General features: G+C 35.9%; 1 protein-coding gene across 2 annotated transcripts in view; it reads left to right on the plus strand.

The window, feature by feature from the left end:
- The first annotated feature begins 2,394 nt into the window (after positions 1-2,394).
- Positions 2,395-14,425, plus strand: part of LOC142349652 (uncharacterized) — a 31,203-nt gene continuing 19,172 nt past the window's right edge. The window contains exon 1 of one of the 2 annotated variants that reach the window (XM_075401374.1): positions 2,395-2,484. In XM_075401374.1, coding sequence (XP_075257489.1) covers positions 2,429-2,484 — 56 coding nt within the window. In that variant the 5' untranslated portion in view covers positions 2,395-2,428. Of the gene's footprint in view, positions 2,485-13,913; positions 14,012-14,425 lie in introns of those variants that run through there. The other variant, XM_075401381.1, reaches the window with a different exon arrangement.

A 14,425-nucleotide genomic window follows, 5' to 3' on the forward strand; every position in this document is an offset into this window, starting at 1 on the left:
CCCTGATAGGGCTCACCATTGCACTTTTATTTTTGTTGAGGACAATGGACTGGTATATAGAGATTCAAATCTGTTTTCATGACCTTACTGAAATGCCAGCCAAATTTCAAAAGGCAAGAGATTGTACTTCAGTCGGAATTAAAACATTCACTGTTTTCGTGATGATATCTTTATTGTGTATTGTGGTTCTGTTGAAAATCAGACGAAACTGGAATAAGACTTTGTGTGGAACTTGGATGCTAATAAATTTGCAAATAATCTCAACACATGCAATTTTGTGAAAACAGAAATTAAATAACCTGGTTATCGCTTTTCACAAATTGGAATTACGCCGTTATAAATAAAAACTGCAGCAGTTTAAGCACTTAATCTCCCTAATAAGCTCAAAAAATTACATTTTTGGGGATCATTAGTTAATTTAACTAAACTTATCCCAACTCTTGCTCAACTATGTCATCCTTTCCGATATTTGTTAAACACTTGAACAAAAATACTTGGACAACTGAGCATCTAATACATTTTTAACAAATCGAGAGGCAGATAGCACAAACAACTGAAGACTTTCACATTAATCCTAACTTAAAATGCGCATCAATTGGGATGCATCGAGAAAAGGGCTTCGTGCTGCATTACAACAGTGTACAATTGAGGGATGAAAAACTGTAGCATTCGATTCGCGTTTTCATAATGCGAACGAACAAACGTTACAGTAACTATGAACCAGAACTGTTAAGAGTAGTTTGAACATGTAGTATTTCAAGTATCATTTTGTTAAAGCTTGTACTGTCATTACTGATCATAGAACACTCTTATCAATAACTTAAAAAAATTGTTCCATTAAATCTTACTACTGCAGATTGACGGGACTGATAGATAGACTTTCGCCATTTGATTTTAATACTGATCACATTCTTGGTGATAAAATCGCATTGGCTGACTAAACTGTGCTCCAACCAAATAGAAATATGAAATTAACAAACAAAAATGATAATGAAATTGTGATGGCAACTATTTATCGCATTCACGACGCAATTGAAATCGTTATTCAAAAAGCGAAACATTTCGGAAGGAAATCAGTAACTTATAAAGAGGTAACCCAGACTCTATTGCTGGTAGAATCAGTCAATTGCATAAAAATAATCTGAAACAAATAAAATCTATTCATCCCACAGTCAATTTTCATTCTTGAAACAAGTAACTGCTTTCTGCCTTCAACCGCTTCGCAAATCAGTTGCTGCAAAATTCTCAAGCAATTGCACCACAAATACCCCAACACAATTCCAATGAGATGATGAATACAAACTCTGTCGCCATATCTTTCCCGCCGAGGGGATTTTTCAGTCAACCCCAACAACATCGGTGAAAAGATCACAGCCACCCCTGCAACCCCCCAAAACCCCTAACGGATTGTGGGCACCGAACTATCTTTTAAAGTTATATTCAAGTCTAACCAAAATCTGTTTACGAAAGAGTTCTTGGTCACTTTAACCTCTAAAGATGCTGCGCTGAAGAATATACGTGACGCATTGTTCAACGCAATATGTTGAAGACCGCTGTAAAGCTATAATTCAGTACGTGAATAGTTTTTGGAGGGACCTGCATGTGCGTTTGGAGTGTCTTTCTGTTGACAATCATGTGATGGTTCCAAAACGGTATACGCAAGGCAGTTTCAAAATTGCTCCATGCTACACATCCTGGAAATCGGGGTATTATTTCCAGTACGCCAGTACTGTAATTAATTTCTGTGGCAGTACTGTAATGTTGCTAAGCAGTGTGATTCCGCCACTCATATTTAACTACAAACTAGCGTTTCATTAATGAAAAATACATACAAAGCAAAATATTGAGCGGTCAGTACCCGTTTTAGAAGCCACAGTTAATCCAGTTTCATCAATTGGTCCTCAAATTTGATATCTTGGCAATAAAGACTAGTTACATTGAATACGAGTTCGAATGGTATGAAGCCTCATTCAATAATGAGTAAACTTAAAATGCATGTCAAAAACTTAAAATTTGTTTGTTCAAAGTGTTGTAGTTACTCGCAAAATTTAACTTAACACTCCAATCATTTTACAATACTCTCCCACAAACTATTAGTATCAATAGCGATGAGAACAAATAAATATATCGTTTTAGTCATGATAACCAGCACATTCAATTATTGGTCTATTCATGCTGGTATACAAATACACTGTCAATTGTACTTAATCATTGTCTTCTCTGCAATTGCTCGGCAATTATATCCCGTTTAATTGTTCACTTACATTCGGTCCTCTAATACAATGATCTAGCTCAAAATGCATCTGATTTTTGATTTATTGACTGGCGATCGATCATTCTCTTAAACTTTGCCTCTTTCTGTTAACACGCTCAATTTAATTCTTTAAGACGTTCTCTTTTCAATATTTGACTGCACTACCATCATCTGATGAGCTTATCCTTTATTCCGAATGAAGGGCGGATTCGCATCGCGATTCCCAACAAGTAGTTTACTCTAACAATAGCAACGCTAGTACAATTCAACAGTTCCCCTCAACACAAGATAATTTTAGAGAGAATTTAATGTAAGTTGCATAAAAATTTTGCGCTCCTGTTGCTCTGTAGCAAGTGCAGATCAATTAGGTGAGTTAAACTAGTCCGTCCCAGAAACTAATCATAAAGTATTTTTAAAAATGCATGATGTCATTTTTCGTCCGCTATCGATATAAATTGTTTCTGCGCCAATAATTCGGATTTCATTAGTTTCATAACTGATAATCGTAATAACAACAATCGAAGTTCTTCTGAAACATTTCAAAACCAATAATTGTGAGACTTTTATTGAAATAGACGTTTAAAAACAATGATTTGCCTTTTTTATGGTTAAAGGCTTATTATTCAAAACTTTTGAACAAATTTTCGTTTCAGTTTGTTTTTGTAGACTCCATAACAGCATGAGTTCATCATTTCTGTTGGAAAACCATATAAGTCTATTGATAATCACTTTCTCAGTAAGTTGAAGGAGTAAAATTTGAATGTAGGCTTTCATGTTCTCTCTATTATTTAGGTTTTGAAATGCAATAATGCACTTGAACAAATGCATCAATATTATTAACAAAAAAGTCTCGCAAATATCAAGGTTGACTTAGGAAAAACGTTTTTTTTTCATTTTTGCCGGTGTCAGGAACCGATCGCATTGGGGACTTTTGGCTGAAATTTAATCTTTAACATCTGCTAGGTTTTTCAAAGTGTTCGGGAACTTTTTCTGATCAACTGGCGTTTTTCTGAAATTGAGTTCTTTCAATTAACACCCATTATTCGGCTGGGCAAGCCATTATGTTCTATGTTCCGTCTTTATTTTTGATGCTAGATTGAATGGCGATACATATTCCTCTCTATTTTTTTGTAGATATACCTAGTTTACAAGCAGGTGCGCTCATATTGAGAAATTATCTTCAGCTTTGTTTTCCCCCGTCATCTGAGCTTTATATTCTGTAAAAACTATTTTTTGTCTATGAAATATCTATTCTAGTTTTTACGCAGCTCTTAATATTTTCATAAATCTTTTGGTAGTTAAATCAGTTTTATTTGATTAAAAGTTATTTAAGCAATTCGCAAGGTATCATCAATCATGCCTTTAGTATCAAGATGTAAAAATTTTCCAGCAATTTGAGATAAAATGCATAATTTAGCTTTATCTTATTTTATCATCATTTTACACCTTGTAGATTTGTTTTGGTATAGGGAAATTTTTTATATCAACCTTATTTTCATTAAATGAGATAACTTTGCAGGATATGATTTTCGCGGTTTTTTTACTCGTACTCTAGAAAAATGAGTTGTCATCAATACATCAATGAAACCCAATTCATTAGAGATCGTTGGTTAAGAGAAGTAAGTGAAAAAAGAAAAGGCATAACAAAAGCAGCCGCAATTGAACACAAAACTACATAAAAATGAGACCTGATTTATTTATCTTGAACTGTTGTATCTTTTATTGATTCAAATAAGCAAAAAGGATTTCCTGAGTGGCCCTAAAGTAGTCAAGGCGAAATTCTTAGGCCCAAGAAAAAGACAAAGTATCTAAACTTTAGTTCTCGAAGATTTTTTTTCAGTAAAAGTGGTAGAGAAGGAAATTTAAGAAAAGAGCATTCGCATCCAAAACCCGGGAGAAGACCAATTCTAATGCGAACTTCTTATATTTAATTGGGACAATATTATATTAATTTTACAATTTACCTTTTCCTGTTTTTTCGCCACTATGACTACTCGCACTTTTCTCCCAACCTGAAATTTTTTCCGGATATGGCCAAAATTTACCGACAAAATTTTGATGATTCGACAATATAATCATCTTACGTTCTCCTGTCTCTTTGACAAAGCGTTTTTATCCCCGTCCCTTGGTTTACAAACAAGGGTAACGATACGTTTTTTCAACAGCATTTTCAATGTTTTTCTCCGGAAAACCTACGTTCTTATTTTGACTCATAAGTTTTTTTTTTCAAATGGTGTATGGAGTTGGCATTGATAGGATATTCAGGTAGCTTCAAATATTTAGGCAGGTTTCTCTGGTGGCAACAAGTAGGTTTTAGAGGTTTCCAGTAGGTTATTGAATAGGTATCAGGTATGTTGCTGGTAGGTTCCAGGTAGGTATTTGGTTGGTTTCTTAGTTATTCAGGTAAGTTATTCAGGCAGTTTTAAATTGCGTTTCTGGTAATCTCCAAATTGGTATCAGGTATGATTCAGATGTCATCTGTTAGATTTTTGATTAGGTATAAGATAGGTTTCGGTTAGGTTACAAGTGGGTACCCGGTAGGATTTAAGTATTCAGCTAGGGTTTTCGGGTAGGTTTTGCAGGTTCTGACGTAATTGTTTAAAAAGTGTGATAAAGCTTCGAATGAGGAAGCTGTTTTTGTAAAACTGCTCCGCTTCAAAACTCTTTTTACTAAAACTGGAAAATTTACACAAAGTAACAACCAAACAATAATATCCTCCAATTCGCAGACACAGTACTTGGTAGACAATGTCGAAAGTCAGGAACTAGTTTCTGGAGATCACCATTTAAAACGAATGACGAACTTAAAGGTGATCTTCGAAGGTGAAAACGAGCCAAGCAGCAAATTTATTAGAACTGGAATCGACTGCGGCCAGGACTAAGAAACAATTGAGGAAACTCACATTGAAATCAAGGATATCCAGGAAAAGTACGCAACTACAATTTGAGAACTTTTTGACAGAGCACCATCATCTGACGCAAAAAACAATATGCTCGCATTTTAGCAGACACAAACTCAAATTCAAAATGCGTAAGACTATTTCCGCATGCGGAAAACACTAAACGAAAACGTGTCAAATAAAACAGCCAGACGAATGAAATCTCAAGGGTGTCTTTTGACAACAGCAGATATCAAACACCAACTAAACAAACCTTATTGGCAACATTTTCACAGCACCCGCTGATTACTGATCCTGCAGTGAATCAATCCCTAACAATGCTCCACCCAGTAGCAAATGGAAGATTCCAAACCAAATTTGCCGCAGGCAAGTTCCTCAACAACTGGCAGTTACATCTGCTGACGTATCAAGTGCCGGCACCATCAACAACGCCCTGTATGAAGTTGCTCTTTGTGAATCAAATTTCAAGTCCGCACTAACCAACGGCTCTTATTCTTCACTCCATGTTACTCATCGGGCAGCCCAAACTTATTCCTTGAATCCGCCACTCAGAAGTTAGCAACCGTCCTTTGCACTTCCGACAGTTAGTATATTGCCACAGACTGCTACCTCAATGTCTACTTGTTTTCAGAAATTGTTTTCAAAGCTACAAGCAACAAAATTTGATCGAGATTCATTAAATTGGTTAAAGTGGTTCAGTGTTTTTCAAGCAACAATTGATCCTTCTCCAATGTCCTCTGGAGAAAAAAAATGGGTCACTTGCAATCACTTTTGATTGGAGAAGAAAAAGACCCGTTTGATGACTACGGTTATGTTGGCGGTCTGCACGAACTTGCTTAAGCACGTTTTGGAAATCCGAACATGATTGTCAATGCCTTCCTCAAAAAACTGGCACATTTCAGATTCCCTAACCTGACAATCCCAGACAGCTATAGGGAACTTTCTGCTTTTCTGTTAACCATAGTAGACACTCTACTACAAATTGTTTTCAACCATGACATATATTTAACGACAAATGTCGATCAAACCCTAAACAAACTATCAACACCAGTCCGCGTTGAATGCAATAAGAACGTTCTGAAAAGAGGTTTGTTTCAACCATTTCTGAAAGAGCTTTCGGAGTGGCTGTTAGATTACGCAAAATCTTGGAGAGATCTACCCACTTCTTCTGCATCAGCTCATCTTTCAAGCAATCTTTCAGAGACCTCTCATAGTTTTTGGAAGCAATCGAATCAGCAAAACCATCTCAATCAATTGTCCAACAGATCACAACAGGATCAACGGGCAAACTCACCAAATAGCTTTCAACAGTTTTTTTGAAACGTGTCGTTTGTCTAAACAACGCTAGCTATCAGTATTTATATAACTGTTCTTAATTTCGTGATCTGTCTCCACTCGAGAGATAAAGAACTAGTGAAAAAATGAAACTGTGTTTCAACTGTTCTGGTATTCACTCTGTACAACAAATCAAAAAATAATTGTTGCTCTGCAGTCCACGGCAAAAATTACAACACAATGCTTCATGAAACCTTCATCGATCAAAAACAAGCAATGCGACCTTCTTCAACAATTATATTGGTTCAATTGCATGGCATACGTTAAGTTGTTTACCACTAGTTCAACTGTCTAATGTTGCAAAACCCTTTCAGACGTATGCTTATCACGACTACGCAATATGTCAAAGCCTCTTCCTCCAATCCGCTGCGCAGAGTCTAGGTATTTATTGATATGAAAACTTTTGGTTTGGTTAGATGCCAATTAGTGGCTACACACAAGAAAAGAGAAAAAGAGATAGATTGTTCTCCAGTGTCATTGAAAACGACACCTGATTCTTCTAATAACACACCAGTCACAGTAAATGAAGTCTTAGCGGTTCCCGATTTGAGTATGAACCATGTTAACACTATTGAATTGAACAAGTTTTGCAACAAACTTGATCTTCTCAGGCTCATATTGTTCCTTAATGTTGTTGATAATTAGTTCTCAATAATCATTGGCATCTATAATCTAGAACTAATCCCTTACAGTGAGGTAATTAAAGGCCCGAAAATACACCTTGGACAGTGGAAATTCTTCTAGAATGGACTGTCCTGGAAAGGATAGCGTCACTGCACACAAACGGATTCAAGTATTCAAAACACAAATCAGTTCTCGTCCTCATCTGGATAATGATCATTCAGGAAAGTTCAACAATGGAAGAAGAATTGAGAACTACAGTTTAGCTTCGTCAAAACAGACTATGTTTAAAAATCATGAATAGGCTACACAATTTTTTGAGTCGACTATGGAAAAGTTCACAACACTTGGTCAAACACTCTTGGAACAGATTCTTTAGAGAATTCCCAAACATGCAAAACCATTATAAATGAGATAAATGTAGTCTCAATTTAGAAGTAGAGGATCTTGTTTGGGTTTAAGGGGACTTAACGCCTCGAGAACTTTGGCCACTGGCCAAAGTCATAGAAGTATATCTAAGTTTGTGCCAAATTGTCAGATCTGTTAAACTGAAAACTGCATTTGGTGAAAAGGTTCGCTGTGTTGTTAATTTGAGCGAAGTTCTGACTGACTAGATTTTGCATCATTGATTTGAGCACTCATTCGCCAATTTTAGTTCTCTTAGTTAGTTCTGGTATCAGGACAAAAGACTGTTTTCCATTAAAGTGTGTACTCAGATTCTGTTTTTCAGCGCTAGTAGAAAAAGTTGCTACACCATAGCAATCTCTAACTCACCTCATAACGTTTGGATAGTTATATTTTAATTGCTCTTTAAAATTTTGGCCAACACGCAGTTTTGCAGAATTGTTTTTTTTCGGCTTGTCGGCTTATTACGCTTTATTAACCGCTTACTATCACGCAATTCGTTGAAAACGTTCATTGAGATTCCTAGCTTTGTCTAGGTTGATTTTTTTGCGTATCCGCAGTTAATTACTCGTTCATTCGCTCATCTCTGAAATTAGTTCTTTGTTAATGGGTTGCCAGGTTTGTTTTTCAACCAATAATCGATTCTAAAATTAGGACCTCTAATTACTATACTTTGCAATCCTGTAAATAGGGCCGGGTATGTCATCAATACATCATTGATGCCTGATTCTCTAAAATATCATCTCTGCTTTATTATGGATCTTCGCCCAAAACAGATATCCAATGGTTAAGAGAAGGAAGTGAAAACGCAAACGGTATCAAAGAAAAGCAGCCGCAATTGAACACAAAATTACATAAAACTGAGAATTGATTTATTTATCTTAAACGCTTGTATCCTTTAGTAATTCAGATAATCAAAAATGATTTCCGGAGTAGTCCTAAAGCGTTGAATGCGACATGGGTGTTTTTGATTTTTTTTTCTCACGAAGTTGTCTTTCATGAAGTTACGCCCTATGTGAGTGAGAAAAAGCTAAACTCCGTGTGTAATTTTTGTTTGTTGAATCCAAACAGTGCCCTCCCACACCTCGGACAAAGCCTTCCCTGTTGCCAGTCTATACATTTTACATGTTGACAAACTAAATGCCTCAGAAATTATGTTCTCACTGATCCAAATTTCAGTTAAAACAACAGAAAGAATGGTAACTCTGACTTAAATTTGATTTCCCGGACTGAACTGCAAGTCAATATCAGTACTGGACACGTCAAATTGCAAGTCTACAAGCATATATCAGTACTGTGCACGTCTAAAAACAAGTCTGCAAGTCTGACAAGTCTTTGCCATGACTTGGATTACACTTGCAAGTTGATTCCCATGTCAAAACCAACTTTTCAAAAAATTTCGAGTGAAAATTTCGAATTCAAAAAAATTTCGCAACGTGCCACGATTTGGGCGTTACTTTTTGGGCACTTTCCCGGGGTGCTAAAAAATGATGCCGGGGGCATACCAAATTGATTATGAGGTGATTGTTAGCACCCCGGGAGGGTCTATTGAGGGTATTTGAGGTGTTCTGGGCCGTTTTCAGCCATTTTTCAGCCGTTTCAGCCCCTAAAATAGCCGAAATCAACAAATTTATGTACTTTTCAGATAAGCCAAATGTCGAACCAAGGCAAAAATGTTAAAAAGAGTGCTACCGTTAAGGTGCTACTTTTCAGCCGTATTTTTGACGTTTTTTTCGACTATTTTTGACGTTTCCCCGGCTATTTTAGGCGTTTTTTCGGCCATTTCTGAGGTTTTTTTCGGCTATTTTTGACGTTTTTTAGACCTATTTTGGACGTTTTTTCGGCCATTTCTGACGTTTTTTTACCTATTTTGGACGTTTTATAGACGTGCCAAGTCTTGGCCAAGACTTGCATTTGGACATGCACGTCTTGGCCAAGACTTGCATTTAGACTTGCACGTCTAGGCCAAGACTTGCATTTAGACTTGCACGTCTAGGCCAAGACTTGCATTTAGACTTGCACGTCTAGGCCAAGACTTGCATTTAGACTTGCACGTCTAGGCCAAGACTTGCATTTATACTGGCAAGTGTAAAAAGTGACATCATCATAGCTCTGAATCAGTACTGATATAAGACTTGCAATTTGACGTGCCCAGTACTGATATTGACTTGCCGTTCAGTCCGGATTCTTATTTGTCAAATGTTCAGATAGCTAATAATATTTCTCAATTCGGTAGATTCATTTTGGCTTCCTTTAGTTCTTAACGTGGCTTTCTTCTCTTTTGCGCAATTACTTTTGAAACTCTATAGTGCAAAAATCGAGAGAATATCTAGTGCAAAAAATGCTTTTAGATTGTCTACTTTCAAATTTCAACTCTTCGTCAACATTGTCTAAGCGGCATCAAGCATCAAAAACTGTGATACAAGCCAACGAACTATAATCAATGAACCAAAACCCAATTTTCTAAATTCATAGACAATAGTCTGCATGAAAAACAAAATTTCAGGATCCAACAACCATTATGGATTGTGAAAGTCTGAGGAATTCAAGTCCTAAATTTAAAAATGCATCCTGATGAATAATTTTTTTGCCAAAGTTACTTGTTTCAATGATGCGTGGAATGAATGAATGAATGAACAAACGTAAGACGCAGCAGCTAAAATTCCCCTTCGCTATAATATTTCGAGATGAACAGCATGGCTCAGTCCGCAAACGTTGCAGATCAGACAAATACCTCATTTTTACTGATAATTTTAATGTTTTTCCAATCTGTTTAAGGATCTTGTGGTTCAAATTAAAAACACCCAAATGTTCAGAGTCTAAAATTTATTGAACAAGGTGACAATTCAAAAGTTTAATTATATATCTTTCATTTCTATACTAAGTTTCCGGACCACCTTACCTAATGATCTTAACTTATCAGATCTACCTTGAATTGGTTCGCTATCGTCGATCTCTTAAGTCAGAGTTCGATTGAAACGTCATGAATATATTAGTACGTAGACTCTAAAATTGATATAGCAGTGTCAATTGCATAACCAATTGTATAATAACTGTGCAACACCGTTGATCATATGAAGTTGCATTATGTAGAACTCCGATTTAAAAACACGCGTTAAATTTAATGTATTTTAACCTTTGGTTCTCTAAGTAAGTCAGAACACAAATCGTAACACTTCTTTGGCTTCGTGCCTAGCACTCGACTGCCAGTTCCCTCGCGTCAGAGCATTAGGTCTCTCGGGCCGCTGAGATTTATGTTCTAACAAACATTGAGGGCAACTATATACGAGTTATATCAGTACTCTAACAAAACAGTGCATATTTCTAATTTCTAATAGAACTCTAATAAAATTGCAGTAAGGACAAAAAAGATCAAAAATTTTTACTTTTCAATTCTTTATTCAAATGTTTGCAAATATTCGCAAATCAAATTTGATAGAACGTTCAAATACAAAACGCAAATTAAAATTGGCTTTTTTGTGAAATTGCAACAATTTCAATCAGCATGAATCTTCACATTTCACATAGTATGTATTGACTTAGTACGGTGCAATGGAACAAAACCGACAGCCGATTTTTTCCAGTCTTAATTGGCCTTTACAGTTGCTTCTCTAACAGTTACTTTTAATAATCAGGTTTTCAAGCACTCAGGTCATGCCTAATTTAGCGAATTTAGCTGCGTGAAGAAGCAGAGGTTATATAAAATCTGGCCTGCAATAAATTTTTTGCTATTTGTAAGGCCCTGACTTACCATCAAAATTGGGGTTTGCACAAACAGAACCAGCCGGTCATTGCGGCACCAACCGGTCAGAGATATCGAAAATTTGATGAACTCGATCACCCCTCAATCGCAGCATCCCTCAAGATATGTACTTAGCATTCGGGCGTAAGTGTCCATGTGTCAGAGCACTAATTTATTCTTGTCGGAGATTATGTATGTTCCAGTATATACATATCGACTATTTACAATTTGTGACCAATGAATGAAATTTAAGACTACAGGCTTTTGAGATATTACGAGCAAATACATGTGATTTGTTATCCAATTTCTTTTCCGGTATTGGGTAATTTTACTAGACAGTTGAATTACTGGGCCGTTTTGCTTTACTTAGAGAGCCCGCAGCGACAAATTTTGTTGGTGTAAAAAGTTATGGCCCCCCAACTTCAGCAAATGAAAAAAGACTTATTTGGACGAACCAATTTCTATATGTAGTTTTGCATGCATTGAGCGTTTTCCCCCAGTTTTGAACTTAGCAGCTCTTTTTAATATTGCTGCTATAGTTTTTCAATCAGAAAGTGTATGAAATAAGACGATGAGCTCACAGGGTGTTTAATTTATATTAACTAATCCACTATATCTATTTAGCAATCGCAATCTACTCACATAATTATGCTGTAGAACCAAAAAGGCTCTATTCTTGTTTTTTTGTTCGTTTCTTTTGGTAAGTTGCGGAAAAAAGCTTGAAGTTTTGAGTTTTTGAATCAGATTTCACTCTCGTTTTCTTCATTTACACCAAAAAATATAGTTAAAAGTTAAGCTTCGTTGTTTCTTTTTTGTCGCCAGCCATGCTGAAGTCTTTCGATATGTGCGTGTCACATGGACGAATAATAGAAGCACCTCAACTCAAAGAATCCATTATACAGCGTACTGTATATTGACCTAGCACGGTGCTAAAGAACAAAACAAACAAGCCTATTGTATTTTTCGGTCATAACTGGCCTTTTTTGAAGAAGTCAGAAGAGATCAAATTAATTTTTAAATTAGGTATCCAAATATCAATTTACACGAGCTGGAAGTTTTCAGAAAAAACTGATATTCATGATATTGGAAAAAACAAAACCAATATTTTTTACTCAAAAAAAGTTTGTACTGCTACTCTTTCTAATTAATTGCAAGTTGATCATCTTTTGATTCTTCTCCTCTAATAAAAATAGATATTTTGAACTCCTATCTTTGCTCGCTTTGTTTTAAAATCAAAATTTTTGATTGATTTGGGGTAAAATACAATGACATTATTACATAAACATTACAGTTCCAGGGAAACATGATTTATAAAAAAATCTGGAAATTTCGCTTACATATCGTTATATATCTTAGATGCTAAATCGCTAAACGTGTAATAATTCATTACCAGAGAACTGATTAGAGCAAAAAAAGAAATGTTGCATTAATTGATTTTGCGGCGCTTTTTAAAAACACTTCAAGTGGACGTTGCTTTTTGCTACATTAATGTATGTTTATTAGACTCCTAGTTTTATGTACATTAAGCCCACTTAATTAACACCCAAAGGTCAAATAAAGTGGCACCAAAGTTCTTCAATATTGTTTTGGAATAAAATGTTTTTACGTCTTAGTTCTCTAAACAAATTAAAACCTGAAACCTAATCTGCCGCGGCTCCCAAGTGTTTCCTGACCCCTGTACAAGTTTTGTTCTATTATATAGCACGTTATTATGTAAAAAATGGAACGTTCGACTGGTGGGAGTGGTTAAAAATTCTATGTCTACTAAATTGGAGGGTGGGGCAGAATTGATCTGTACTCAGCACGTGTTCAAAAGCACCCTCATGTCAGGGCACTAAGTCCATCGGCCGCTACGGTCTATGTGTTGTAACATAAACTGAAAAATATTGGACACAAAAGTCATGTGTATCTGTTAGAACAGAATCTTAGTTGTCCGAGGACTGAGGGGGACAAATATTTTATTCTAACGTATTTAGAGAACCAAAGGGTACGAAAGTGCCAGATGTTAAAATGCCAGAAGTTCCTACTTAGCCAGAAGTTGACTTCCGTTGATTTTCGTCATTTTAAAACGTGCGCGTTTCGTGTTTTAAGCATGGTTACGTGACTCTGTAGAATTCAGTTCGAAATTCTGACTGAATATCTCGAACCGCTTCTCGGTTCTCGATAAACGCCAGAAGTTCTCAGTGATGTAACCATTACTTAAGAGTAAAAATTTGCAGATTAATGAAAGAAAAATTTTCTTCTTATAAACACACAGGAGTTGAAATAAACCAAACGTCTCGGTCTCGATTGCGAAGCAGCCGATTATTTATAGCAATTTGATTAAAGTGTCTAAATTTAGATTTCTTGATAGACGTTTAGAGAACCCATGTTACCATCTCATTGGTAACTAAAATTTGGAAGCAGAAAGCTTAATTTGAAAGATTGGAGCTAGACTTAAAGAAGTGAAAGTCTATTTTTGTATCCTAAATTTAGTGTCCTATGGTGTTCACTTCTTTAATTCTAAGTTCAATCTCTCAAACTAAGCTCTCTGCCCCAAAGTTTTAGTGACCGATGAAATCGTAACGTGTTCTCTTAAACGTCTATAATGTTTTACTTACACTTAGTGCCAACTTGAGGCTTAAAACTGTAATGGCATCTTAAGAGTGCTTTTGGAGGAGTATCAATCATGTGACTGACTTACGATAACTGAACTAATAAAAAACAAATTTAATAAAAATGCCATCATGGTCACTGCCCAAAATAAAATCAAAGAGGGGAACCTATTTCCTTTGAGAATCTCATCAGCATTTGTATTTTTAAAATCTGAAACGTATGTAATAACCACTTGGCTAAAGTTATATATTCTTGGATCCCCCAGCTTAGTGGGCGTATAACTTTTACGCTCCAGGCGCACGTGTTATTTTTCACATAGTATTGTGCTATGCAACAACAAATAATTTGAAATTTGGGATCATAAAAATACTGGAGGGATCCATTATTTCCTTGAGTACCCGAAACTGTCTTCCAAACTATTTTTCCATAACCCCCTGACAAATTTCGTCATTCTCCTTACTACAAACCATAACTACGTAATTAGGAGTATTTATTAGCAGAATTTAAAGCACAAAATTATTTTGATAAGAAACAGGCCTGCGGTAATGGCATTTCACGTTTTTATCTGTTATC

This window comes from Convolutriloba macropyga, chromosome 1 (assembly GCF_964194025.1).
Source record: "Convolutriloba macropyga chromosome 1, txConMacr16.3, whole genome shotgun sequence".
Taxonomy (NCBI): domain Eukaryota; kingdom Metazoa; phylum Xenacoelomorpha; order Acoela; family Convolutidae; genus Convolutriloba; species Convolutriloba macropyga.